A 27,977-nucleotide genomic window follows, 5' to 3' on the forward strand; every position below is an offset into this window, starting at 1 on the left:
CCAGGCTTGGGCAGGCGTGGCTTAGAGGAAACCCTGGCCGAATGGCCCCTCCCCGATTGGGGCATATCTCTCTGTGCTGTCCCTGGCCCTGCTCAGAGCTTCTCAGCTAGATGGGACCAAAGCTTCACCGGCCCACAGACTCGATACACTCCCACATCAGCCCCTAGGGGAGAGAGAGCAGAGAGGAGGCGGCAGGAAGAGAAAGCAGCACAGAGTCGACGGCTGCAGCTGGTGTGCACACTGGCTGAGAGAGATACAACTCAAAAGCCTGTTTGTGTGTGTGTGTGTAATTTTTTTTCTAATAGTTTTCCTCCAGAGCTGTTCATGAGGCAGGCTTGGTCCGCTCCTTCTCATCTCAGCCTGGGGTCCAGAGCTGGCCAGGGGGTTGGAAGTGTGCACCACTTCTTGAGTGACTTTATTTTGCAACTTTTGAACACTGGAACTGTACTGTAAGCATTATGACTCTTCTGGGCTCTGAGCACTCCATACTGATACGAAGCAAGTTTAGATCAGGTAAGTCCCACAACCCACTGACGTGCACTTTCTGCTCCCTTCTCTGTGTTTGTATGTGTGCAGGTTTATTAGTGGACAGCTTCTGCCTACAGCTGCTTCCATTCCCAGGAGTCTTGCAAAGTGTTTGTCTGCCAACACTCTGCCTTTGTAGCCAACCCTGTGCGCATTATGTCATTTATCTGTCTACATGGATGAGTTGTGTTGACACTCGCGTTGTGGTCTTCAGCAGCACCAGCCAAGTGACAGGTGTGTGTAATGTACTGCGGCCATGTGACGGCATGAGGAATACCAAAAGGGAGGCCAGCATTAGCCAGAAATTCTCCCGGGTACTGAACCCAACGGCGTGTTCCTGTAGCGGCGTGATGGATTTACAGCTGTGGCGTGTTATTTGATGTTCATCGGCACTCCTTGTAAAAACACGACCTTTGGGGGGGTGATGTCTCAGGCAGGTTGGTGCACTTGTTGCGTGATGCGGCTGAGGGAAGCCAGCGAGACAAGACTTGCTCCCTCCGTGGCTCTGTGCACGTTGATAAAGAGCAGATTTGACACTGGAGAGGGGTCAGAGGTTATCTGTCTGTGGCTCAAGTGGAAGCTGATGGTGCTTGTGTGCGTTTGTCTGTGTGTGTGTGTGTGTGTGTGTCTGTGTGTGTACCTGCGCATATCAACGGAGGAAGGGTACGGACTACAGCACCGATTCAAGCTCCCTTTAACAGGCAGCAGCTGTTGGGGATTTGTGTCCACTGATCTCCGTCTCATGTGTCTGTGAAGGTTCTCAGTCACTCAGGCTGGAAGTAGATATGTGAAGCAGTCTACCGCTCAACCTACAGATCTGAACAATGATGGTATCGAAGCAAAATACCTTTAGAAAGACATGCGCACAAACACAGAGTCATGTCTTCATGACTTCAGAGGACATTACATTGATTACCTGGAGACTTTACCACTCCAACATTAACCGTTACTACTTACCCTAAACCTAACCTTAACATAACCGTCACCTAAACCTAACATTAACCTAGCCTTAACCTATAACTTTAACCTACCATAAACCTAACATTAACATAACCTCCACCAAAACCTTAACATATAACTTTAATCTAACCAAAACCTAATCCTAAAATGAACCTAGCCTTAACCTGACCTTAACCAAAACCTAACATTAACTTAACCTTAACCGATATCCTTAACTTAAGCTAAACCTACACTCAACATAAACCTGTCCTTAACCTAACCCAAACCTTAATCTAACATTAACCAAACCTTAAAACGTGTCTTCACCCAATTTAATGATTTATGTTATGGGGACTTGCTTTTTGACTTCATAAGGAAGACAAATCATACCTGGACCACACACAAACACACTAACACACACACACACACACACACTTTCTTATTAACTGTCTTTAGTTTGAAGTCACTGTCTGTGAGCGTGTGTGTTTGCGCTGCGTGTGTGTAGTCTGACCAACACTGCCACCTATCTGAGGAAAACGTAACTGAGCGTGGCAACACGGTTCACATCCTGCTCTGTGATATACATACACATGCCTGCAATGCTGGGAATGTTCAGACTTGTGGCTGTAGAGCGGCCTCGCTTCTTCCTTTCCCTGTTTTGCCTGGGAGCTGTAATTGCGTTCCAAATGGCGGGGGTAAATGATGCTTTTCCTTTTGAGTTGTTTAGAGCAGATCAGCAGGGTGGGAAATGACGCCAAGCACTCGGGGGAGCAGGAGAGGGTGGATAGCAGGAGGCTTTTCACTCATGTTGCTCGGGTTCAATGTTGCTCTAACCGACGCGCTCTTTGCGGATAATATGGCACAGATGTAGAGATACTGTCTTTAAGGGTGTAATACGGTTCATCTTGTTCTGCTTGGTGTTGCAGTTGCAGGGATTAATCTCAGGTGATGCATGTTACAACCGACACGAGCGCTTGAGTGAATTTATGAGAGCATGAGTGTAATATTCTGCGTAAGTGAAGTGAGACTGGCTGTAAATCTCTCTCTGATAAAAGCTGACGACGGGGGGGGGAGTCGCAGGCGAACTGCTTGTCCAAGATTTACAGTTTTCTTGAAGCTTGAGTTACATCCAGCGCCCCGTGTGAAAACCAGCGACCGTCGCTGCTTCAGCACCTCGCCGGAGCTTCATTATCAAAGCCATGGGAACTGCTGCTGCATGGTTGAAGTTATAAAGGAAAGATAAAGATCTCACTTAAGTGGTCCCTGCTGAGCGCCAAATGTTTTGTGAGTGTGTGTGTTAGCGACTAGTTCTCATGCCGATTTGATTAACAGCTCGACGGGGCTGTGGCCGAGGTCTCAGGCCCCCTGCAATTACATAACAGTGTGACAGAGGCGGCAAGTATAACTTCAATCGGTGCTGCAAGGTGTCAGCTACATGTTGAACAGTAAATTAGAACCTCACACAGGGGCCGTCTTCACAAAACACCTGTCGGCTACCAACCACACCCAGTCCAGCATTTGTCAAAGCCACTGTATCTGTATGAGCACCTGCACTCGCCATCAGGAAACTGAACTATTTGTTGCACCCTGAGCTAAACCAACAGAGAAATCCAGCGAGTGGCGGGACATTGGTACTCGTGACAACCTCAGTAATAATTTGAAGAAGCATTCTGGATCGGACACGAGAGGGTGAGAGGAAAAAATGTGGGATATAAATGAATGCTTTATTCTCATTGGAAAATGGAACATTTTAAGAGACTTTGGGGGCCCTATAGTCAAAAGGGACCTGTGGGGCCCTACATTAAAACCAACCTTTCCCACCCACCCCATAGAAAGACACAATAACAAGCAACATGTTCTAATGATTGTTTTAGTGTCACAACGATGAAATAAGTGCTTACTGTGCATACACGTTATTAACAGTAAAGAATTCAAGTTTAAGTGCAAACCCCACCCCCCAGCTAGTGGCATGGGGGTCTCATTAACTAGCTGGTCCTAGAATTGAACTCGAAGGTCACTCAGTAGAGCCCCTACCTCCACCGAGGCCCAACAGTCCCCTTATGAAACCACATTCAAATTCACCAGAACCCGATTTTGGTTCGGATCTGCATCTGTAACTTGTCACGTTAGCTTGTGACTGTGAAGCAGCACAAATGAACAGAAGTCCGACTCCCAGCATAGTTTGGGACTGAGCTATTGCGGTTAATTATATTGATTTATGTTCAGTCTAATTTGTTCTAACTCTGTGTTTCAATTGAGCGGCAGCGTTGATTGACCCATCACATCTCCGTCAGCATCATATTGATTAAACCTTTGAATTGAATTCTGTGAAGCTTGTGAGAGCAGATACATTTTTTTCCAGTGATTACTGCAGCGTGTGTCTGGCGAATGTCTGACAAAGATGATAATAGGGAATAATATGAGCGGCAAAACCTGGATGCCCTCCACTGACAATGGCTGCACTTCACACATCACCTTACCGTACTCACTTTTCACCATACGTCATTGTCAGGGGAGCAGCAGCCGAATCCAGCCGTCTCTTCATGTTGGAGTGTTGGCTCTCCTGCATGTTGGCTCTGCCTCATGTTCACAAATCTGCCTTTAACTGTCCAAGACCACAGGAGTAAAACACCCCAGTTCTGTTTTAAGGGGGATTTTCACTTTACGCAGAGGCCGTGGAATAAAATAAACCCAATTCTTCATTTGGGAATACCTGTTTATTAGAAGTTATACAAGTGGTGCTCGTACATCTGTCGCACACACACATTCCTGCCTGTGCTGCGGGAAAAGGTTCAGGAGGATTCTTGTAACAAAAGGCGAGCGGCCTCCTGAGCTGAGTCGCTGGGGTTGGGGTGTAAGAGCCGTGCTGTTATTGTTAGCCCGTGTCTTTCTCGTGTGGTGGCGGCGGCTGCGGACGTGTGAGGCACAGGAGGACGATAAATCAGAATATCGCTGCCCTGTCCTGTGTGATTATCACCATTTCACTGAGTGCAAGTAGTGGCCAGATGATAATTTATTTACGCTATAAATCTGAAAACTTGTAAATGCTGCTGTGGGTTTGTTTGTCCATTGTTGGAGAAGAAAAATGGGGGGGGAAAAGTGCCAAAGTTAAAACAAATGTCTACGGTTTCCAAAACAGCGAGAGAGGCAGAGTAGCGTGTGGTCGGTGTTGTGTGATTGCTCGGCCCGGCTCAGGTCCTCTTCCTACAGCATGTGTGCGCTGCAATCAGGGCAGACAACCCTCTGGTCTCGCTGAAGCCTTTCAGGAGATGGAGCTGATTATATGGCAGCCGCTGTGCTTTTTCAGGCCGAAATTATTGATAGACTCTCAGGGAACAGAAAACAGAGCAGCAAGAGAGAAGTCCCTCGAGTCAAAGCGCTAACGGTTACATTTCATTGTCGTCTCGCTCCTCTTCGCGTCAGAGGAGGCTTGAACTGCAACGTCAGTTTGTCGCTCAAGCTCTGATGCAGCGTTGTCATCAATTATTAGTTGGAACCACTGACCTCAGTTCAGATTCATTGAATATATTGTGAAATCTGCTCCTTGTTCGAGCACATTGTGTACTGAAGAAAGCAAATTGTCATATTCATTGTTTGTGAGTGACTAGTTTGTTTATTTTATTTTCTGTTTTGGCCCGTGTAAGCACAGTGGTTACATGTCGCAGCCGCGGTGCTACTTCCAGACAGAATTCACTTCTGTGAACATAAGACAGAGAAGCGAAGAGCCGTCCCTTGACTTCAAATCAAAGCTCTGCAGAACTTTCTAACACGAACACTTACATTCCATTGTCACCTTGCTTTTTCCATGACACAGGAGAAAAAACCCTGCATTTGTCCCTAAGTGTTCACTATTGACTGAGGATGTATCAGTTACTTGTTCTGATCGTCTCTCAGTCAGCGGCTAATGCCTACGTTCTCCCCCTGTGATGCTGTGACCAGGAGGTCGCGACCCCCCTCAGTGTAAACCAAAGCAGATGTCAGATGAAGGGAAGGGCCCGGTGTTACGTAATGTAGGTGCTCTGACGTGAGAGCGCCGCGATGTGGCACCGACGCCGAGTCCACTTGTTCGGAAAGTCATCACATCAAAGCTGGAAGCTTTAGAGGGAAATTCATGAAATGCTCACGCGGCCACAGCTGCACCAACATAAACCACCTGAGCGGGAGAATTAACAATCGGGAAGACAGGCAGTAAGTAATTAGGGCCTCGCAGGAAAAGGAGGAACATTTCATACTTGTGCGTCAGGAACGGGATCTCACAGGGAGACCTTCAGATAACAGCGGGGAGGGAAAACACGCAGACAAAGACAGAAAAAGAAAAAGAGCCACAGACACGAGCCGACCAACAGACACGGGGGAGGCTCTATGTTTATGACCCCACACTCCCACCTAGACCATTTCTACGCACACACACACGCAGCGCACGCACACTTCACGCACTCACGCTGCGGACCACACACTGCCGAGCAGATCTGTTTAAAAGCCAGGAGCTGTGTTTATCATTCCCTACATCCTGCTCACAGAAATATTTGTGAGCAAGCAGTGTTGTTTTTCCCCCTGTGTTGTCTGTATGCATATGTATCTATAGACACGTACATACAGTGCATCTGTTTAATCGCCACATGCCTTCAGCCTGCAGGTGAAGTCCATTTGATGCTGAATCTTCTAAGTCAGACTATAACTTTTAAGTGGGTTGAATTCTCAGTCTCTCCCCCTGCTTTTTCCTCTGTCCCTCACCTGTCCCTCCGCATCTCTTTCTCATCTTTGCCCTTCTTCTTGCTCTTTTCCTCCCTCCATCTTTAGTGCTACAGTTAAGACTTCAGCAGAGGAGGACACGAGAGCAGCTGGCAGACCAAGGCATCATGCCTCGTGAGTAGCGCCCTCCGACACCGAGCTGCTGCACACACACACACACACACACAGACACACACACAAGGTTGCTGTTGGACAGCGATGTGACTCCAGCAGATGAACGTAAAGTGTGAGGGATACACAATGAACAAGAAAAGCAACATATCACACTTTGGCTCCAGTTAGTAACAAGACTTGCAGGTGAAGGCTCAGTTCTACAAGACAACCAAACAAAACGGGGAGTAGGACATTTCCCATAGATTTGGTTGCATCTGCTTTAACCTAAAGACAATGAAATGTCTCTCTATGGAAACGTGTCCATAGCATTTAAAAATCACATTCAAAACAATCTATATTCTGATCTGCAATATTTATAGAGAAGCTGCAATCATCAGTTAATTGTTATTGTGTTATTGTTTTTGTCTAGAAACCATGTCCCTGTTACTCTTGATAAGAACAATTTTCACCAGAAACTGCTCATTATTTTTTTCCTGGATTATCCAGAGTAACAGGGACATTGTGTCTGTACTGAGATCATACTGCCACTATTTTTTAGACAAACAGGATTTTTCAGTGCTGGGAAAACCCACAAAACAAATTCCATCTGGTGATGAATGAGAAAACGTTTTTTTCAGTTGCTCCAATAATGTTAGCGTACCATTTGTGCCTTTAACCGATAGTGGGCCTCCGCTAAATCTCCTCTGCTTTTTAGCAAAAAAAGGATAGCATAAATATGCTAATTTATACATCCAGCAACATTAGCATTGTTTTGAAGTTGAGTTTCAAGCCACAGAAGGACTTTAAGCTCAGTTTTTGGTCTCCACCATCTCTTTTCAGAAGATATCAGATATCAGCTTGGTTGTCTGGTGCTGGGCATGTAGTGTAAAGTGACTTTATTAGAGTTTCTTTTTACAGAAATGATGATGACAACAATGAGACTGAACCAAATCCTTTAAGTTGTGGGCTAGTCGATATTTCACCCTGTGTTTGTTACCGCAAGTCATTTGTTCCATTTTCGGTATCAATATTAATGTGTGCACCTTTTAAATATACAAATATAATATAAGCAGCCATTCAGCCACCTAATGATCAGAATACACTCTTACATTGTGTGTGCTGACAGTCCTGGAGAGCAACATGAATGTAAATGTTGAAACATGCAACCCAGTTTCCCACACTGGGCTTCTGAGCGTTCTGAGCTGTTTTCCCCTCTCAGATCTGCCCTTTAATCGTAGGTCCCCTTGGCTCAATCAGTATTCTCTCTAAAATCTTGGAATGCATTTGTGAGAAGCATCTTTCCCCCAAGTTTCACATGAATCAGATCATTGAGTCTGACGTATTGAATGGCATGTAAAACGAAGAGAGGGAGGAAAAAAAACTGTGTTTGTCTGTTGCAGTTTTCAAATGAAAACTATAAAATCCGATGCCAGCTGCTTGAAAGGGAACAAGAGAGGAAGAAGGATGGAGATAGAGGAGAAGAGTGTAGCTCAGGAATCGGAAGATCACTGAACTTTAACCAGAAAGAAGGAGCCAATCAGTGAAATGATCTGCTGCAGAGTTTCTTTGGAATCAAAGTGGTTGCGATGGAGACGTGCATATCTTTGCTAGTCTGCGAGATTTTCATGACACACTGCACTATGTAACTGACCAGAGTAACTAAACAACTAGCTTTTACAAAGAGGAAAGTGCTTCTCTCATCATCATTTGGGTAAATAATGAACAAGAAGAGATTTGGTCAGCTAAAGAGTCATATATTTTCTTACAGGAGATGGTGGAGGCCAAAAACAGAGTTAAAAGTGAGTGAACACTGAGCTTACAATCACCAGGTGGCCTGAGACTGAACTAAATCACTAGCTACTGTTGCTGGATGTATAAACAAACATATTTTTGCTAACCTTGCTAAGGTAAAAAATGACAGATGACGCTCTGCAGAGGAGCCGCTCCAGGCTGGAGACGTGGATAAATCCACAGGTAGTGACAAGTACGGAGGTGGACGTAGAGGAAGCAGGTGGATATATGCACCCAGCAGGCAGAGAGACAGACAGAGCGTGGCTGCAGCCAGAGCGTGGCTGCAGGCAGACGGGTCGGTGAGTGACAGCAGTGGAATGCTCTCGCACTTGAAGAGCCTCTAAGTCTTGGAGGACACACTGCTCAGCCAGATTTACATGGACTGTACCCGTTTCCAGCACAGTGCCGCATCCAAGTGAAGGCAGACCCGTCCTCAACAGCATGGAGCACGAGCTGTCCTTCATAAGAAAGAGGCTTTGTACTGACATATAAGACATAGTGATGGGACCATGTAGACCCGACCGTACGGAGCGTACTCTTAAATCCTTGCCGACGCTACGATTAACGGCCTTGCACGTTCTTTAGATCAAGGTAGCGCTGTAATGCTCGCAGCTGTCTCGCTTAGCGTCGACTGCCAACACACGGCCCATGCCACAAAATTCAAATATTCATGAGAAAGCAAAGTTTGTTTAGCATGAGACGTTACACAGCAGACAGCCACTTATAAACTGAGATCTTATCGATTCCTCATACTTTAAAGCAGCGCTGCGTCGTCTTGGCAATCACAGGAGCAGTGAGTGATGCCAGCGAATAGGTTTTTTTTCGTCGTCCGTAAGAACAAACAAGGGGACTGGGGACTTGGACTGCAGGCCAGGGATTTGTTGAATGATATCTCTGGCACCGTTTGCCATTTCACAGAGGCTCCAGCCTCCAGATAAACTGCTGGTAAGTGCGCGGGGGAACGGAATCCAGAGGCCCGACGAGGCCCTATCAGTTTCTAGGAGTAAGATAAGGCAGCAAGGAGAAACGCAATTGGCCAGCGCGTTTTTTAAAAAGGAACTTTCAATTGGCTGTTTATCTCTTGATTGCAGGCGGTGGCGCAGATAGAACAGGGTTGCAAGGACTTGTATTTGTTCGTACACACTTTCTTGCAGCCGCACACTCGATGTCTTATCACTCTCCCAAACATCATATGTCCTCCCGGCGCTTTATGTCTGCCCCTCGCAAAAAAGAATGTCATGCTTCTGGGCGTAGCTGCATCCTCCTCCATGCTGCCGTAGCCACGATCCTTAAGATGCTGGCTTGCTCCGCCGCGCTGTGTTATTCCTGCCGGGGAGATGGACACGGCACAGGGTCTGTGTATATATTACCAACTGAACATCTGGTGTTTATTAGGCTATTGAAGAATCCGCCCCAGCCTCTCAGGCCTGACTGGCGTGTGGCCTGCATAGGGGCACACTGTCTGCCTGCTGGCCACAGGTCTGACTCACACACATGCACACACACACACACACACACACACACACACACACCATCTAATATTTCCTCATAAAGATAATGGGCCTGTAGCTGCAGGTTTAATGTGCTTTTCCTGGTCGCTTTTGTGCATTTTCATCTCCACGGCAGGAGCGCTTTAATCCTGAGTGGATGGAAACACAAAGGGAATTATTCCTGCCTTAATGCACCATACGTCTTACCTCTTAGTGTAGTGTTTACATTGGACCGATACAGTCAGCAGGTACATGTATCGCAATAGGTTTAAAGTGCGGCTGTGTTTTTAAAACTGCTGCAGAATGTTTAAAAGTCCGTAAGCCTGCTTCAGACTCACCGGATCGGGTTACGTTATGCCGGCGCGGCCACGGTCGAACACGTTTTCGGGCAGTTTGGTTACACAGTTTAAACACACTTAGAGCTCCATGTGTCCCCGCCATGTCAAATCAGGCCTTAAATCAAGCCGGTGGCTGACAGGTGAGGGGCCGACTCGGTGAGCAAGCTCAGTTATATACAGAAGGTGATGTCATCCCGCCGGTGGATGGCGACGGGCCGCCAATGTGACCGCGGGCTGACAGCTGTTTCGCCACTTCCCCTCTTAGGCAGGACACTGGATCCTCTGCTTTGGCCGCTGCCCTCCATCTGTGTGGCCCTCACTGTCTTGTTCCCTTTTTTTTTCCTCCACTCCTTCTCTCATGTATCCCTCGTTCCTTCCCCTTCTCTCTTGCCTTGTTTTCTTTTTTACATCTGCCTCCCTCCTTTCAGCCTTGATTTCTATCTCAACACTTTCGCCTTTTTTCTTTCTTTTCATCCTTCCATCCAACTTTCTCATTCCAATCCCTATTTCTACTTTAAATGTATCCTCTTTCTGGCCTTCATCTCTGCATTCTCATTTCCAATTAAATCCCCTAGATTCTGTTTCTTTATTTCTTATCTCTTTCATTCTCCTCTCTTTCTTTTCTCTCTCTTTCTTTCTTTCTTTATCTGTCTTTCTCTCTTTCTTTCTTTCATTCTTTACTTTTTTTTTTTAATTTTCTTCTTTGTTTCTCTTCCCTTCGTCTTTTCAATCCTTTCATTTTTTTTCCTCCCTTTCGGCAATTTTACTTTTTTCACTTTTATCAGTGATTCCTGTTCATTATTTGTTATTTCATCTGTATCTGCATATTTTTCATTCACTTTTTCCATCCATTAATTTTCTAAACAAAAACACCATCCCCCTTTCATCTCTTTATCTTTCAACCCATTCGTCTCAGTTCTTCTTACTAATCTTTCCTTCATTCATTTGTTCTTTCATTTCTGACCTTAATGTTATTCCCTTGGTCCTTTACTACTTTCAAACTCTCTTTCATTCCATCCACTCTCTGACATATCTATCTTCTCTACCTCCCTTCCTTCTCCCTTCCTCTCCATTTAATGTGAAGAGATAAACGCCTAGTATGAAGGAGACGTTAAGCCAAATGTTTTCTGTATCAGAGATTAAGAGAGCCTTATGTTGGAGATTCATCTCGCCCTCATTTTGATGTTGAAATTATTATTATTATTTTTAATTTCTTGTGAGGCCTTACATTTCAGGGCCATTCTTCATCGTCGGTAATACTCCACCTGCCTCGTCCAGCACAAAGATCCATATCGTTCATTTCAGTCTGGCACTGTATCCTGTTTCATCCCTCAGAAATATCCCACTAAAATTATATTTGACCAAATAAGTGCTGTTGCTCTTTCTTGCACTCATATAATCAAACTGGTCCAGTGTGCTCCCCTCGCAGCGCGGCCATCACTGCTGTGAGCGCTGCAGATATAGACTGCAGGCCAGACCCGGTTCGCTCCAGCTCTGATTATTTATTCTGGATTTAACAGAGGGAGATTGTTAAAGGTTGAAAATCTCACCTGCTGCAGCGCTTTAATTACAGCCACTCTGTTTATTTTTCCAGTACTCAAAGTGTCTGACTGCACTGGTAGAGGAGCGTCTGCACAGATATTACAACTGATCCAAAACAGAAATATTGATGATTGAAGGCTGAAGGAAGACGTGTAAATGTTTTTCTTTTTTTGCAACAGCTGGAAGGAGCAGGTTTAAAGTCTGTAAATGAAGGAAGAAAAAAAAAATAGATCAGACCATAGACTGTATATGAAGATGGACGGCATGACTGCTCCCCAAAAGTGAAGCCAAAGCGCCTCAGTCGCCACCTGGTGGTCACGCAAATATACAATTCAAATACATTTTTCTGAAAGATGGATTCTCTTATTTTAGGTAGTTCTTTAGGTGTTAATTTTTCCGTTAAGTTTGGTTTTAGTTTTTTTTCTACTATTAAAAAACGAGGGAGACGTCATGATTGACAGCTCAGACTGACTCGTGATTGGTTGAGTGCGTGTATCGACAGCTTCATCCCACGATTGCTACCGTGCCCTGGCCCTAAATGCGCAAGATGGCGCAGTTCGTATCCGGGGTATTTTAAATTCTGTGTGGAAACGTGTCACCATCTTTAAATCCAGGCTGTGGCTCAGATGGAGAAGAGAATGCCCTCAACAAATTTAAGATGCAGGAACTAAGGTACAGTTTAAGATACAGTATACTACAGCAAACTTTATGTTCATCAGTGATGGAAGAAGTATTTGAATTCTTCACCGAAGTAAAAATAATTTCACATTTCTATATTTAATCGTGAAAATACTAATACTAAAATACTGGTGACTTCCTGAAATACAGGTACATTGTGACATCACAGAGGCCCAACCTGTCTGGGGTGTACCCCGCCTCTCGTCTAATGTCAGCTGGGATAATGGATGGATGGAAATTAGAGTTGCACTGAGCAAAAAGCCGGCAGAACAGGAAAAAAAGCATGGACAGGGTTGTAAGAATAATCTTCTGGAGGTATTGTGGTCAAGCTGGTTAACAACAGCATCATTAATAGTCTATAAATGCTTCACTTGCAGCCAAGTCCCCCTCCAACACTGAACTGCTTTCAAAATGAATGAACAGCATTTTACCCAGAAATCCAGTGAGGATTAGGATTAGGCCATGCAATTTGATTTTGGATTCAAATTTTGTCAAACTTTATTTTGTGAAAAAATGACAACCCTAAAAGTAGAATATGTAGAAGTTCTCATAATCTTGCAGAATGGTCCCAGTCAGTGTTAAATAAATATGAATTATATTCATGCATTAAGACGAAATCTTAAAAAATCCACAATGTAAGTAGTAGCTACAGCTGTTGGATTAATGTAACAAATTAATAATAATAACTTTATTTATATTTATATATTAGAGTTCTTTCCAACACAACGTAACATAAATAATAATGACAATAATAATAATAATAATGGAGATAAAATGTAGTGGAGTTAAAATGAACTGTGATACAGTAGAAAATAAAACTGCATAAATATAAAAAAACTTTAGTCTCTTTAGTAAAACTGCACAGATCCTGAGAATCACTTTTCACCACTCACTGCAGTATGCTCAGCCTCGTGTGAGCAGTGTCCCCCCCCCCACGGTGTGTGTCATGTTGGTGATGGTGTGGTCCCGCTGTGTGTTGTGCAGACCCGGCCTCAGACGGCTCCTCTGTGGAGGCCCAGCTGAGGCTAAAGCGAGTCCGGCTCGCCGAGGACCTGAACGAGAGGCTGGCTCTCAGGCCGGGGCCCCTGGAGCTGGTCCAAAAGAATATCATGCCCCTAGACTCTGCCGACACAATGACAGGTATCAGCAGAGAGAGAGAGAGAGAGCCGTGGCTGTGTAGTGTAACACACTGCTAACACCTGCTGCAGCTCAAACTGAGACACTCCACATGTGTGCTCCTGGTTGTCAGCTTTAGTTTGTTTTAACGCGTGTGTGTGTTTATTAACAAACCATTGTTCATATCACATGCTAAGTAGTACAAAGAACTCTGCTGGAGTTTGTACTCTACTCAAACAAGAATGCACTCTAATGACTGCACTGCTGGATTTAACTCAAACTAGATAAAGCACAGACCCCCACCAAGGCCCAACAGTCCCTTCATTAAACTACATCGAAATCCATTTGTAATGTCAAAGGAAGTGACAAACAAAATGCCTGAATCTGCTTCTTTGTCCGGATCTGTGCCAAAATTGAAGGGGTTCTTTCTTGTCCACTGTCCCTTCCTTGCACAAAGTTTCAGGGAAATCTGTTCAGTAGTTTTTTGCCTAATCCTGCGAACTAACAAATAAACCAACAAACAAAACAAACAAAGCACACGGGCAAGTGGTGAAAACATCTTTTATGATCTTTTATAAACATCATGTTCAAATAAACATGCAAATAACATGAGTGAAGGTGCATCTGATTTTCCGGACAGTCGCCCCAAGTTTCATTCCTTTCTGACCGTTGATCCAATGAGACATTGATGAAAATTAAAACCAGGAAGTGCATCTCTTTTTTTCCCCACCTAAATGTAAAGTTTCAATCTAAAACTTCAGCTTTTCACCCTTTATAAGGTGTTTACAGGTTGTATGTAGCGTCAGTATCAGTTAAACCCCCCTTGAGTTGTTGAACCACTTGAGGGGCAAAACCTGTGTAACTGTATGAAGAACTCATTTACATTAAACCTGCAGCCCTGATAGATTATGACTTACCTTTAACTGGGGATGTTTCTCAACCTGGCAACCCAAGTTTGTTGCTTTTTTCCAAAAGCTTACCGCTGATCTACTCTGTACCTCATCAAATATTTACAAATAGTAATAATCGATCAGTTCCAACTTAAAGCCACATTTCAATTCTATGGTGTCAAACTTGTTCTTTGATGAAATGATTTTGATTTATTATCCATGAAAAATGTTCATTTCTGTTTCTTGCGCAAAGAATGTTATTTACATTTTTGCTTTCCCCGAGAACCGTCTGGATCCCCAAAAATGTTGTTATTGTGCCAATAAATGGACTCATTTCTATCAAAATAAAGCTTTGGAATGAGTATTTACCAATGTACAATATTGACTTTAGTGTTTGTGGAGCTCCATTGTTTGATTTAAGGAAAATGCACAGCATGCATACTGAGACCAACGGCTGATTAAGAGCAGCACGAAGCGTCGGGATTCAGCCGTCCCACTGCGTCGCTCTGACCTCTGGCTGTTTGTCTCCCAGTCGCCATCATGTTACTCACGCTCTCCATAGCATTCTTGGCAGCACAGCTAGCGTTTCTGGGATTGGTGTTTTTGCCTTTTTTTTGTTATGTTTGCCCCCTTGAGCTTCCCGTAAACATGTTGCGTAAAGGAGCGGGCGGGCCGCAGTCGGCTGGTTTACACTACCTCTGCAGGAGGAGGGGAGCGCCGTTTATTGAGACGAGCAGCAGCTGTATTTGGGCCCGAAGTGGAGATGTGTGCTTGAACTCGAGTGCATCCTTGTGTGTGAATGTGTGGGCGTACCTGTGTGTATGTTTGTTACCCACCGCCGCCCCTGGTTTGTCTCGGGCTTCGGCAGGCGTCTGTGGCCTCAGAGAGCCACCTCCAAAGCCCGGTGACAGGACCAGGCTGTTGTGTTCTCCGCGCCTGCAGCGTTAACCCTTCACCTTAAAGCTCTATCCCCCCCAACACAACTCCCCATGACTGTTTCAACCTCTGAGCGGTGGTGTTGGAAAACTATGTGACCCCGCTGGAACTTCTAAATCAAGCCACTTGAAAAGCGGAAGTGTGCACGGCTCACATGATTTCCTGCCATTCCGCCACCTCAATCTCCCGGTGACATCAAATCGGATACATTGCGTACTGGACTGCGTGTAGTAGAGCAGAGTTAGAGTGTGTGTGTGTGTGTGTGTGTGTGTGTGTGTGTGTGTGTGTGTGTGTGTGTGTGTGTGTGTGTGTGTGTGTGTGTGTGTGTGTGTGTGTGTGTGTGTGTGTGTGTGTGTGTGTGTGTGTGTGCGTGTGTGTGTGTGTGTCAGAGAGGGAAGGCGTTAAAATACCAACAGGTGGGGGAAATGCATTTAGGACAATACTGTGCACTAAGCTGTGTGTTAACCTCTGTTAGTGTGTGTGTGTCTGCGTGTGTTTGTGTGTATTGTGGGGTCAGTGAGTTGTACAGAAAGGGCCTGGTGCTGTGATTGAAACCAGGGTCTGTTCCTGGCTGTCACATGTTTGGATACAAAAAGAGAATCTTATACCTCAGCACACATAGACACACACACACACACAACACCCACCAACCTCTACCACCACCCCCCACCTCCCCTGGCGCTGTCCCTTCAGCCCCGTTAGATAGCCGCTCTTAGCTCCACCAATCGAGGCCGTGCTCGCTATCAGCCCGGCCAATCAGGAGCGCGGCGGAGGTAAAGTGGCGGTGTCGGTGTCTCACTCGCGCAGCGTAACACCTCCAGGCTGAGTGTGGTGCGAGGTGTCGGTGACAGACAGGCACTGGTCACATGGGAAACGTACACAACAAGCAGCGGTTTGCAATGTGCATCTCATGGAACACACAATCCCCGAGTTCCTTTTTCCCCTTTTCCTTGGTTTCTCTGCTTCCATAATAAATAATGAAACCTGAAAATATTAGAAATGCTAATATTCCGTTTTCTTGGTCGTGACCTGATACTTGATGATACATTCAGTCTCCGCAGCAAGATCGTTACCGCCTTAACTCCAACCGATGCTGAACAGATGAACAGATGTTTTAATCAAAGACACACAAAGAGAAGGTGGAAGTACTTTTATTCAGCCATATGTTAAATCTGCAGATTCCCCCCCCTCCCCCCCCCCCCATCACATAACCACAACCAGTATGTCCAGTGCACTGCATGAGAAGCCAAACCCACGGCCAAATTACAGGGAAATTACTTGCTGCTGCTTAATTGCTGTGAGATGTAGATTGTGGCAGCAGCGGCAGCAGCTGGACAGTGAGAGAGCAAATCAAACTGAAACTGTAACAGCGTGAAAAGTAAAGCAATCATTCGGAAAGTTTTCCTTTTCAGTGGAGCAGGAACCACACGTAGATCAACAGGTGGCAAACAGACCTCCGTGTTAGCAATTATTCGTCAGAGAAAACACAAGTGATTGGTCAAATTAAGACCCGATCTGGGTGGCTGTGGCTCAGGGAAAGAGCGGGTCGTGCACTAAACCAGAAGGTCGGCGTTCGATCCCAGTCCTCCCCCATTCTGCGTAACATGGAGGCAGGATACTGAACCCCAAATTGCCCCCAGACAGCTGTGCCGACAGTGTGTGAACGACAAAGTGCTGCACAGAGATGCACTGTATGAATGTGTGTGTGAATGGGTGAATGGCAAAAACTGTACACTAAGTGTTTTGAGTGTTCGTGAAGAACAGAAAAGTATTATATCAATTCGAAAAATGATCTTTTACATTACAAGTGGCTTAGAACTCCCACACTGGTGACTCAGCATCCTGGGCAGTGTCTTGCTCAGGAGCAGCTGGGGTTCGACCCACATCTGATCACCTTTAAAACCAGTTGTGTGCAATGCAGTCAATAATGCATTCCAGCTGACTGACCCCCCTCCTCACCTGTCTGTCTGCTCCTCTTACAGTAAACCATGGCAAGTTCCCGAAGCAGGAAGACTCTTACACATTCGAGGAGGACAGCAGCAGCGAGAGTCTGTCTCCAGAGCAGCACCACAGTGACGAGTCCCAGGGCTCAGCCTGTCCTTCATCGGAGGCCGTGGGCAGCACGCCCTCCTCCTCGTCCTCACCTGCCCTCACCAGCCCACGACAGGTAACCGATCACACAACGGTCAATGCCTCTTTGGTCCCTTCCATCTGTATCTTGTCGGGCAACCCCACCGCTTTGGTTGTTCTGCCCTCCTGTGGCGGCTGAGTGAACTGCGTCACCAGCCTCCTCTGCTCAGCTGACCGTTGCACTGAGTTGAACTGGGCAGGTGTCACATTCCAGCTGCCTTTATTCCATGACTGCTTACCTCTCACTCACGATGACCTCACTCCAACGGCCACCATCCTGCAACGGTCGCTGGGTTGAAACTCGTGCCAGAGCAGAGTTGTTTACGTCCATTGGACTTTGTGCCTCTGACACGTTCCAACTGAATCCAGTTGGAAACGTCTGTTTAGAACTTTCTGGAAGAGTTTCGCCGAGGGAACATCTAGACATGTGCATTTTTGGGGATAAGGATTGTATTTGGATTACAAACTGAGTGTCCTGCAAACAGTCTCCACACGTCCTCATTTCAACTGAAGGAGATATCAGTGCAAGCACAGAAAACAGTGAAACCTAAGCCTAATGGAAGGCAACAATAGCGGGGGAAAAAAGTCTGTGTGCAGAATCAATCAAATCAAACAAATTAAATTAGGTTTTTATTTATTTATATCATACTGTGGTCTGTTTAGCGTCATTTGGCATGAGGCCTTCGTCATTGGAATGGGATATTATAACAAAAAATCCAAATCAGAGACTCCACTGTTATTTCCACCTTCAAAACACTACTCAAAACCTGACTTTTCAGAACTGCTTTTAATGTCTGATTATGACGTGCATTTCATATTTATAGCTATTTGCTTTTCTCTGCTAACACTATATAAAGTGTCTTTGAGCCCTTTATTAATAAAAGGTATTATTAAGCACAGTTGGGGGGACTGGGATCAAACCGCTTTACTGCCTGATCCACAGCCGCCCAGTAGCAGTAGCAGAAGTAGTCGTAGCAGTAGTATTAGTGTCATAAAGACGAAGGTGGAACTGTTCTCCTAGTGTGCAAATGCTTCAGCAACAACTGCTTTATAATAAAAAATATTATTTAGACACATTTTAGAACACATCCACAAACAATGACCCCTTTTTAATGTATGGTTTTGTGCTATTACTGCGACTGTACTACTGAGTGACCTGCTGATGCCCCTGACTTTACTTTTTCATGTTTTCACTCAAATTGAAAAGTCTCGAAACAGATCACAACAACACTGTCGGATAGTTTTTAGTTCCTTTACTCGAGTAAAAGTGACAGAACCTCCATGTTAAACTACTCCACTGAAAGTAAGTCCTTTCAAATTTGACTCAAGTGAAACAATGTGAGCATTATCAGCAAACTACAGTTAAAGTATAAAAGTAGTCATCATACAGGCAGAGTGGCTCCTGTCATTGTTGCTGCACAATATAGAGACATTTACCTGATTGGCTCAATCAGCTTTGAGGGAACTCATTTGACGAGGGCTTGAATATAACCGACCATAATCATCCATACGTATTAATCCCACTCTCCAGCTTTAAAATGAAGCTATAAAACAAATAAAGTATGTAAAGGGTGAGAGAATGATTGGATGATCTCATCTATTAATCCTCAGGGAGTATATTGAAATGGCCTGTTTTGTCCAGTTCAGCCTAAAAAAACTGAAAGAACTGCTGTGTTGAAGTTGCTCTGGATGGATACAGAGAGGAATTAAGTCGCATGGAACTATCTGATAGTCAGACTGGAAGAAAACATAAATATATGACTTGGCAGAATCATATATCTTGTTTTTATGTGTCAACAGGGGGGAGCAACCAGAGACCCACCTGATCAGAGCCAGGATGAAGGGCTGTCCGGTGCCAACAACAGCGTGGCCACTCCCCCCATCCCTGTTCCTGCTATTGTCAAGGTCAGTGAACTCTTAAACACCTCTGAGCTTCCACTGACTTACCCACATTTAAAACATTTGCACATTCCTATGGAACATCGCACGCTCACACTGTCTCGCCCTCTTCACTCCGAACAGTCCAAGACGTCAGACAAGAACCGACACAAGAAACCCAAAGATGTGAAGCCCAAGGTGAAGAAGCTCAAGTACCACCAGTACATTCCTCCGGACCAGAAGGCCGAGAAGTCCCCTCCGCCCATGGACTCGGCGTACGCCCGCCTCCTGCAGCAGCAGCAGCTCTTCCTGCAGCTGCAGATCCTCAGCCAGCAGAAACACTCTCACGCACATCCACAGACGCAGCAGCAGCACACACACTCTCCGCAGGCCCAGGCTCAGCAGAGGCAGCCGACTTTCAGCTACCAGCCTCACCTGCCGGCCCAGACCCACAAGTAAGTCACAGTGATGGTGAATAAATCTGACAAAAAGAATCCTGGCTCAAGATTCATTTACTAACTTTTTCTGGACCATTCAACTGCATGCTGTCGAGGTCGTCATCAAAGCAGTGAGATTGCATGTGGAGTCAGAGAGAGGTATAAAGAGAAGTGCCCAGTGCATGATGGGAGTTCCTCCAGCAGTCTAGGCCTCTACCTCCCATTCTACTCTCACAGACTCTAGGAACCACAAGTCAGCCTGTGTTTTGAGAGCAAAGTGATATTTTGATAGGGTGTACAATGTGTAAGCCCTTTACAAATGGTGCCTTATTAAATTCCATTAAATCTGTTGCTGTAAATGATTAATCCACTTCCCTTGTGTCATTGTAGAGGATCCAGTGAGCAGATATCGGCTTGTAGCCCCAGTGGCCCGTCCAGCACAGCCAACAGTAACTCCTCCTCTCCAGTGAAGAGCACATATCCCAACCAAAGTAACATCTCACCAGTCAAACCTGGGCCCCTGCCAGCCAATCTAGATGACCTAAAAGTAGGTGCCAAGGGGAATTAAATTAATTTATCAATCTGCACTATACAGGCAATCTAATCCCATCCATCTGTTTCTGTCTCTGTTAGGTCTCAGAGCTCAGGCAGCACCTGCGTATCCGAGGCATGCCTGTCTCAGGTACCAAGACCGCCCTCATCGAGCGACTCAGGCCCTTCAAGGACTGCAACGCGGGCTCCTCGCCCTCAGGCTCCTCCGACATCACCACGGTGACCTTCCCCGTCACACCCACCGGGTCCCTGTCGTCCTACCAGTCCCCGTCCTCCTCCAGCGCCCTGTCTCAGGGAGGCTACTACCCGTACCCCAGCACCTCCTCCACCCCGCCCATCTCTCCGGCCTCCTCTGAGCTGTCCCTCAGCGGCTCGCTCCCCGATAGCTTCAGCGACGTGCCCATGTCCTCGCCAACGCAGTTCGCCCTGCAGCCGTCCCCGGCCCAGCTCAGCATGGAGGACGGCCTGGCAGGGGGCAACCAGGGCAGCGGGGGACAGAGGGTGGGGGAAGGCGGAGCCATGGACGGCCTGGAAGCTGAAAAGGATAAGATGCTGGTGGAAAAGCAGAAGGTGATTGAGGAGCTGACGTGGAAGCTGCACCAGGAGCAGAGACAGGTGGGTGGCATGCGGGAATAGTGTATCAGGTGCCACATTCAAATATTATATATATATTCAACATACAAACATATAGAAAACCTAAATATTGTCTTTTAAAGCTGCAGACAGCAATGTGACATTAGCAGTGTGTACCTCTATATGATTTCCAGGTGTCTTGGTGACGTTCTGTAAAACATCCAATTTAACAGGGAAGTAAAATCCACTGTAATTGAATTACAGATTACAACACAAGCCACTTGTGTTGAAAAATAGCCCCTCTCCTAGTGGCTCTTTTTAACAGCATATATTTTGAGCTGTCATAGTAGGAAAAGAACTGGTCATATTATTACCATCAAAGACGGCTGAGTCCCATTTAGTGTGAGCCGTGACAGTACAGCCAATCAGGAGATCATTCAAACTCCACACAGAAAGACCCCAGCTCAAGTGAACCAAGGAAGTACACATGCAGGACAATGACTCAGATACAAGCCCTTTGGATTTTAAAATAGGTAGCTATGCACACACTGTGCAACAATGACATAAAATGATCACTTATTCTACTATTTAGACACAAATCTTACTAGCTGTTGTTGTCATGATATTTCAGGATCATTTCACACAAAACACTGACATATTTACCTCTGTGACCGTGCTTGTTAGGTTGAAGAGCTGAAAATGCAGCTCCACAAGAGGAAACGCTGCTATGGAGCAACACAGGACCCTCCTCCCCCTCACCCCTCCATGCACCACCAGCAGACTCCCGCCATGATGGGACAGCACTTCTTTGGGGTGACTGTAAAGCAGGAGCCGATGTCCCTGTCCTCCAGCTGCCCTCTGTCCAATCCCAAACAGCTAAAGAGCCCTCCTGGCAACTGCATGGAGGATATGGGGCACTGTAACACCTCCCTCACCAATCTGGGGGGCCCCGGGGGGCCACAGTGTATGGACACGGCCCCTGCCTCTGGCAGCCCCCCCACCATGTCCGCTTTCCTCAGTCCACAGTGCTCACCGCAAGACTCTCCCAATGCAAAGCCTTCCAGTAGTCCCCAGCCCTCGTCTCCTAACAACCCCTACCTGCTCTCCCCTCCACTGGGAAGGGACAGCTGCGGTCACCACCACCCCCCAGGCAACAACAGAGCACGCAACATGCAGGTATGAATCACGGTTATTAACTGTAAGCCAAGTCATCTAAAATAATACAAATGTAATAAGGTGGAGCAGCAGTGTATCTCATACAAGCATGCCACTTAGTTGTGAATGTTCCCACATACAATTTGTATTACTTTGGAGGACTGAAACAGCCGAACTTTTAAATAAATGTTAGAAAAAATAAATGACCCAACCCAGCTTTAGATGTAATTATACCCAGCTACATAATCAACATACAGACACAGATATAGAGAAATAAACAAATTAAAAGTGAATTAATTATATAAAAATGTAGAAATGAGAAATACACGCCGCGAACATGGCTAAAAATGCCCTTAACGTTTGATCAAATATTCCTGGAAATCTGTTGAGTAGTTTCTGCGTAATCTTGCAACTAACAAAAAAAGACAAACGTGAGCGCCTTGGTGGAGGCCATTAGTTTTAACCTCTGCATAATGAAAATATCTGTAACCACAGTATATCTCGAATGTTTTCTTCATGTCAGTGCTATCTTTTGTTACATTTGATTATTTGCTCACGACAGATCCACCAGAAGAGCGGTGGCCAGGCGGTGAACTGCTCCTACACTTCTGACCAAAGAGGCCTTCAGGGAGACTTCCCCCCCTCAACCGACTGTGGCCTTAACCACAGCAGCGCAGCAAAAGCTGACAACCAGAACATGCAACCAAAGGTAAACGTTCATGTCCACGTCAAAGTGCACCTGCAATGTCTTCACGTTGATACTTGGTCTGAATCACCTCACATTCACGTAACCGTTTTTCTCCTTTCCATTAGTTTGTGATCTGTCTGACTCTATGCAATTGTCCTTTGTTGTGAGGTTCATTGTCACTCTTGTCCCATCTCCACTCTAAGAGTTCATCTGTTTTCATTACATATTCCTTCACATCAGTGACTCCTTTACCAGAACACAACGCGCCAAACCCATTTCCTACAGTTAAATGTTTCATATGATGGGATCATTATTCGAACATGACGGCCTTATTCATATTTTTTTTGATTTTAATATGAAATTCATTCATATTTGGTGAGCTCCCCAGTTGTAATTGGAGGGCTAATGTCACTTTTTACCTATTTCTCATATAGATTTCAGTATTGCCCTCTCCTCGGCATGTTGGCCAAAAAAGCCAGGTCTCTTCCCCTGCCTTCAGTAGCTCAGATTCAGATGCTTCTGACTTAAGACAGCCCCCATGCTATGAGGATGCAGTGAAGCAGGTAAACTCAAATCCATGATCAAATTCCGTAGATAATGGCTGGCCAGAGATTTGATTTGATCTATCGGCGTTGCTGTAATTCCACTTTTCCTCCTTTCTTCTTCTTTTTCTGTCTCTTAAAGTCCATCACCTCTATTGCACCTCTTTCATTCATCCATTTGCTTTGTTTACCGCACTAACTTTTCACCCTTTATTATGTCTAAGGCACACTGGTGTTTTCATTGTATAATAAAAAATATAAATAAACTTTTATTAGTTGAATTACTTGCATTGAATAAATACCTGTTCTACAACCAAACTAATATGCTGGTCGTAAAAACGTACAAATGTATGTTTAGATGTTCAGTTTTGAAAGTGTTTCTAATACAAAGTTTGTCCATAATACAATTTTATTTTTAAACTGTAAAATGTCCTGTTCAGTATATGAGTATCAGAAACTCTATTTCAAACTAAGAACCACACAGACTTCAAGGAAATTGCTTATTTTGTGGAGAAGGAAAGGTTTCGTAGTGGTCGACTGCAAGGCTACTGTCGGTTGTACCTGCATGCAATTATTTCTTGAAATCTATTCTTCTGCAATACGGCACTAATACGCTTTTTTTACTCTCCAATTAAGAACTGATCAATTGATTATGGGATTTGTCTCACAGGTTAACTGGTGAAGAGCAACATCTTTCTGTCAAAATATAGACGAAGATTGTTTGAAAGCTCCTTTTTTGGACCATAACACTGATGAGGTTGCAGACACAGCAAGCTAGCCAGCTAGCTTAATTCGACAGTTTAGCATCTGAAGATGGAAAATAACCGGGCTTGCTATTATAATGCAATAATAATAATAATATAGTTTTGCAGTCATATGCTAGGATCCACACAAACTCTTTCTTTTGGCCTAAGGCTAGAAAAACTAGTAAACTGCTTGAAAGCTTGCATATTCCCATGTAAAATCCTTGAATGTAACTTAATTCAATTTCAATAGTAAAAGTATTGTTCAGCTGGTAAAATGTATCTCTTTTTATTTTATTTTTTTACAGCAACTGACCAGAAGTCAGCAGATGGATGAACTTTTGGATGTGCTCATAGAGAGTGGAGGTAAGGTGAAATTCAACAATAGTCCCCAGGAACGAAACTGTAGCTGGCCCCGTGACTGCATGTTGCCGTAAAATCCCCACGTAAATCACCAAGTGCACTAGCTTTACAGTTCACGTACGAGTTACCCGCCCTCACATTGGTATCAGATCCCAGAACCTGCTGTGACCCTCCCTCCTCTCCTCTTTCTCTTAAAGAGATGCCAGCTAACGCCAGAGAAGAGAGGGAGAGGTCCTCTGTAACCAAAGTTGTGCCTCACATTACTGTGTCCCCAGGGTATCCCGGCCTCCTCATCCCAAGGTTCCACCGTCACTATGAGCACCTGTACCCCGCACAGCAACCGTACGACCACTCAGGCAATCACATCACAGAGAGCCACCTGGAGACTCTGCTTGGGAGTCCAATCGGCCGGGGAGGGGAAGTGGCCCTTCTTAAAATGGCTACCGAGGACGGGGTGGATGACGAAGGGAACAGAGAGGGCGAAGGGTACGGCAGCCCCCACAACCACCACCGCCACCCTCACCATCCACCACAGGACAAACTCGTGACCAACAGAGATCAGATGGACACCCCACTGTCGCCCATCAGCAACAAGGTGTCCACCTTCCCTGAGGTTCAGGGGATGGTCAGCATGACGTTCAGCGAGACGCCGTGGGAAACGATGGAGTGGCTGGACCTGATGCCACCCAGCTCAGCCACGGCCTTCAGCGTTGCCCCACCCAGTGGCCCCAGCATCTTCAACACAGAGTTCCTGGATGTCACAGACATGAACTTGAACTCTGCCATGGACCTCCACCTGGAGCACTGGTGAAAGCAACATCACCCTATCACAAGTGCTGGCTAACCACAAACTAGCCATCATCACACACAAAACACCAGCTTAAGGGTATCTATGTGGAGCAGTGACATCAGCTCTGACCATACCAAAGAACAACTGCATTCAGCAAGTACCTGAATTAGTTTCTTGTTATACCACATGTCACATTATGAAGAGTAGACCATTAGCCTTCAGTCAAATTCAAACTTTGTCGGCTGAGTCAGAAGTTGAACAACAGATTATATTTTTGCTTACTTCCTCCACTTCATTGAAATCAGGTTCTTCTGTTGTCGCGATACCCAGAATCCAAAGACAAGATGCTTTTTGACATGATCGATGTCTTTTTGGACAGCGATGCGCACAACTGCCAAATAGGTATCCCAGTGGACACATGAAGGATTTTTCTAGATAATGGAAGGACGTGATTACAGTGCTTTATACCAACACCTTATGCAATATCAGTGTTAACGCCACCTAGACTTGAAGACACATTTTGACAATCAGTTCTTTCTGAGTCTCTGTTTGTATTACTGGAAAAATGAAAGGAATTACAAGGTGAATTGGGTTGCTTCGTACGGCCATTTTGTAAATATCAGAACCATCTGTACTGACGGAGACAAGTTGACATCTGCATATTTTGTCAGTGGTGTGGAAAAGGTCACAAACCCCAAATTTAAGTGTATTACGTAATCAATTCCTTATATGATGTAAATATGACACAAAAAAATCTCACTGTGCACCTCTAGCTTAATACACTTTTGTCACAGGTTGCTTGAATGTAGAAAATGTGTAGAAGTGTTTGTCATTCCTTTGAAGGTCCTATTTTTATACAAGTTTCTTTTCACTATTTGGCCTATTTATCCATAGGGAGAACATTATGGAGAGAAATTCATGTCTTTGAAAACCATTGGTCTTATCGTTAGAATCGGCAGACAAACTGTGCCTTATTTGCAACAGCTTTTAATTACTACCATTTTTATACCAATTTCCCCCCATCTTATATGCCATGACAGCTATTGACTGGTTTGGTTAAAGAAAGCTCCACCATATGTCAGTTTTACTTTAGCTGCAAAATCTGACGAATGTTAATGAAAAAGACAACTTCATCTCTATTTTAAAGTACTTTTTATTTTTGTCCTTAAAAAAATTCACCCTTTCCATCTCCAGACCAATCACATTTATTTATTTTTGTGTTTTTATATTTATGCTTTAACCTGTATTTATACTGTCATTCCTTTTAATAGATTGGGGCTCTTTAGGATTTACCAGGAAACTCCAGTGCTACCACTCCGACTACGGACATTTCTTCGTAAATCTCTTAAAAATGTGATGCAAAGTGAAGGAACCACTTTGAAAAGCCATGCTTTCTTAAAAAACACTTTTCCTTAAAGAATCATGTGAAGTGGAAATGCCCATTATTAGCACTTGTGAATAGGAAAATGTAATATATTCAGACCTTGACTGTGAATACTGCATATAAACACAGCACGAACATGTACCAGGGGCCAGCCTAGACACACGTTAGTCTTTCAAACCACCCTTTAAAGTTTTGTTTTGGTCAGTAAGTGTTTATTGTTTCAGACATGTAAAAACTTGAAGGAATAGTTTTTCATTTTGAGATCTATTAGATTGGATGAGATCACTGATTACCACTGTCATGTCTGTTAAATATAAGGCTAAAGCTAGCAGCTCGTTAGGTTAGCATACACAAAGACCGGAAACAGGGGAATAACTTGGCTCTGTCCAAAAGTAACAATTGCCTTAAAGCATGTTCATCTTACTTAAATGTCCAGTGTGTAAGATTTAGGTGTAAGGGATCAATTGAATTTGAATATAAACTAATCCTAGTGATATTTTCACTTGTGTGTTTTATCTAAATTGTACAAATTGTTGTTTTCTTTACCATAGAATGGGCCCTTTATATTTAAATACTTTATATTTACATCAGTTCTCTCTACGGAAGCCGCCATGTTTTTTACAGTAGCCCAGACTGGACAAACTACACACCTTTTATGACAATTGAAGGCGACTACCACAGGTTCTCTTTCATATTTGGAAGTGGAGGGTGAGGTGAGGAGTATTCAGCTGCAATATGCAACTTCGCCACTAGATGTCACTAAATTCTACACACTGAACCTTAATGATCTTCACCCTCTTTTAGCCACAATGATCCTTTCCACAAGATTAGGTCTTTTTTGTTATCTTATCCATCCCCAGCATCTTTGAATCCCACTAGCCTGTTTTATCCAGCACATAATCCTTAAGCACAAATTATTGCTTTTGCACTTTGGTTTTTTGCTGCAAACGAGAGCCATATTTGCCATTTCTCCCTTATTCCAGTCTTGATGCTAAGCTAAACTGACCGTCTTCTAGCTGTTGCTTCATATTAACAGGAACAGCTACTAGCCTGTAATCAGTCTTCTCATCTAATCTATGCAAAGAAAAGTGATCATTTTTCAAAATGTCACAATTCAAGTGCACTGGCCAATACATTTCTTGTATTTAGTTATGTCCTCTGTAAACATCTGTCTCACTTTGTGTTCTGTTTTGACCAATTATTGCTTTGTTTCTGTTACTTATTAAGTGTTGCACTTATGAAATGGTTTCTATGGTTACATGTAGGCTTATTAATGCCCACCTTGAATATAAGACAAAGCTGGTACTCTTTACTTTCTCTTGTTGTAAGAATATCCACTGGCCTTTTTTTTGTAAATTTTATTTGGGTTCATTTCACAATAATTTTCCCTTATTAAGAAAATAATAAAAAAAAACACATCTGACAGAAGCTTCCATGTTGCTTGGCCACTGATTTGCTTTACTATTGTAAAAAACAGTATTTGCCTGCATCTCTGTATACTACAGAAAGAAAAGCAATAAACTTATCACAGCAAAAATAATTTCCGCAGTTTTTTATTCATGTCACAAGAAGCACAAAATACAGTTTTTTATATCTTTTCCATGGGAACTTTATTTGTCACCCTCGATAAAGATACAATATAATATCCATTG

The 27,977-nt window shown here is 44.5% G+C and overlaps 1 protein-coding gene across 3 annotated transcripts; it reads left to right on the forward strand.

The window, feature by feature from the left end:
* Nucleotides 1-27,865, forward strand: myocd (myocardin). 3 transcript variants are annotated; one of them, XM_035146711.2, is made up of 12 exons: nucleotides 1-513; nucleotides 6,265-6,330; nucleotides 17,073-17,257; nucleotides 19,021-19,125; nucleotides 19,243-19,553; nucleotides 19,926-20,082; nucleotides 20,169-20,702; nucleotides 21,345-21,836; nucleotides 22,378-22,524; nucleotides 22,938-23,066; nucleotides 24,097-24,154; nucleotides 24,427-27,865. In XM_035146711.2, exons 1-12 carry the CDS (start codon nucleotides 459-461, stop codon nucleotides 24,960-24,962), a joined length of 2,775 nt encoding a protein of 924 aa, XP_035002602.2. In that variant the 5' UTR covers nucleotides 1-458; the 3' UTR covers nucleotides 24,963-27,865. The 3 variants fall into 3 exon arrangements, with proteins under 3 accessions (XP_035002602.2, XP_047194422.1, XP_035002603.2); XM_047338466.1 differs by lacking the exon at nucleotides 22,938-23,066; XM_035146712.2 differs by lacking the exon at nucleotides 6,265-6,330.
* Nucleotides 27,866-27,977: the final 112 nt, after the last annotated feature.

Source organism: Hippoglossus stenolepis, chromosome 21, assembly GCF_022539355.2.
Source record: "Hippoglossus stenolepis isolate QCI-W04-F060 chromosome 21, HSTE1.2, whole genome shotgun sequence".
NCBI lineage: Eukaryota > Metazoa > Chordata > Actinopteri > Pleuronectiformes > Pleuronectidae > Hippoglossus > Hippoglossus stenolepis.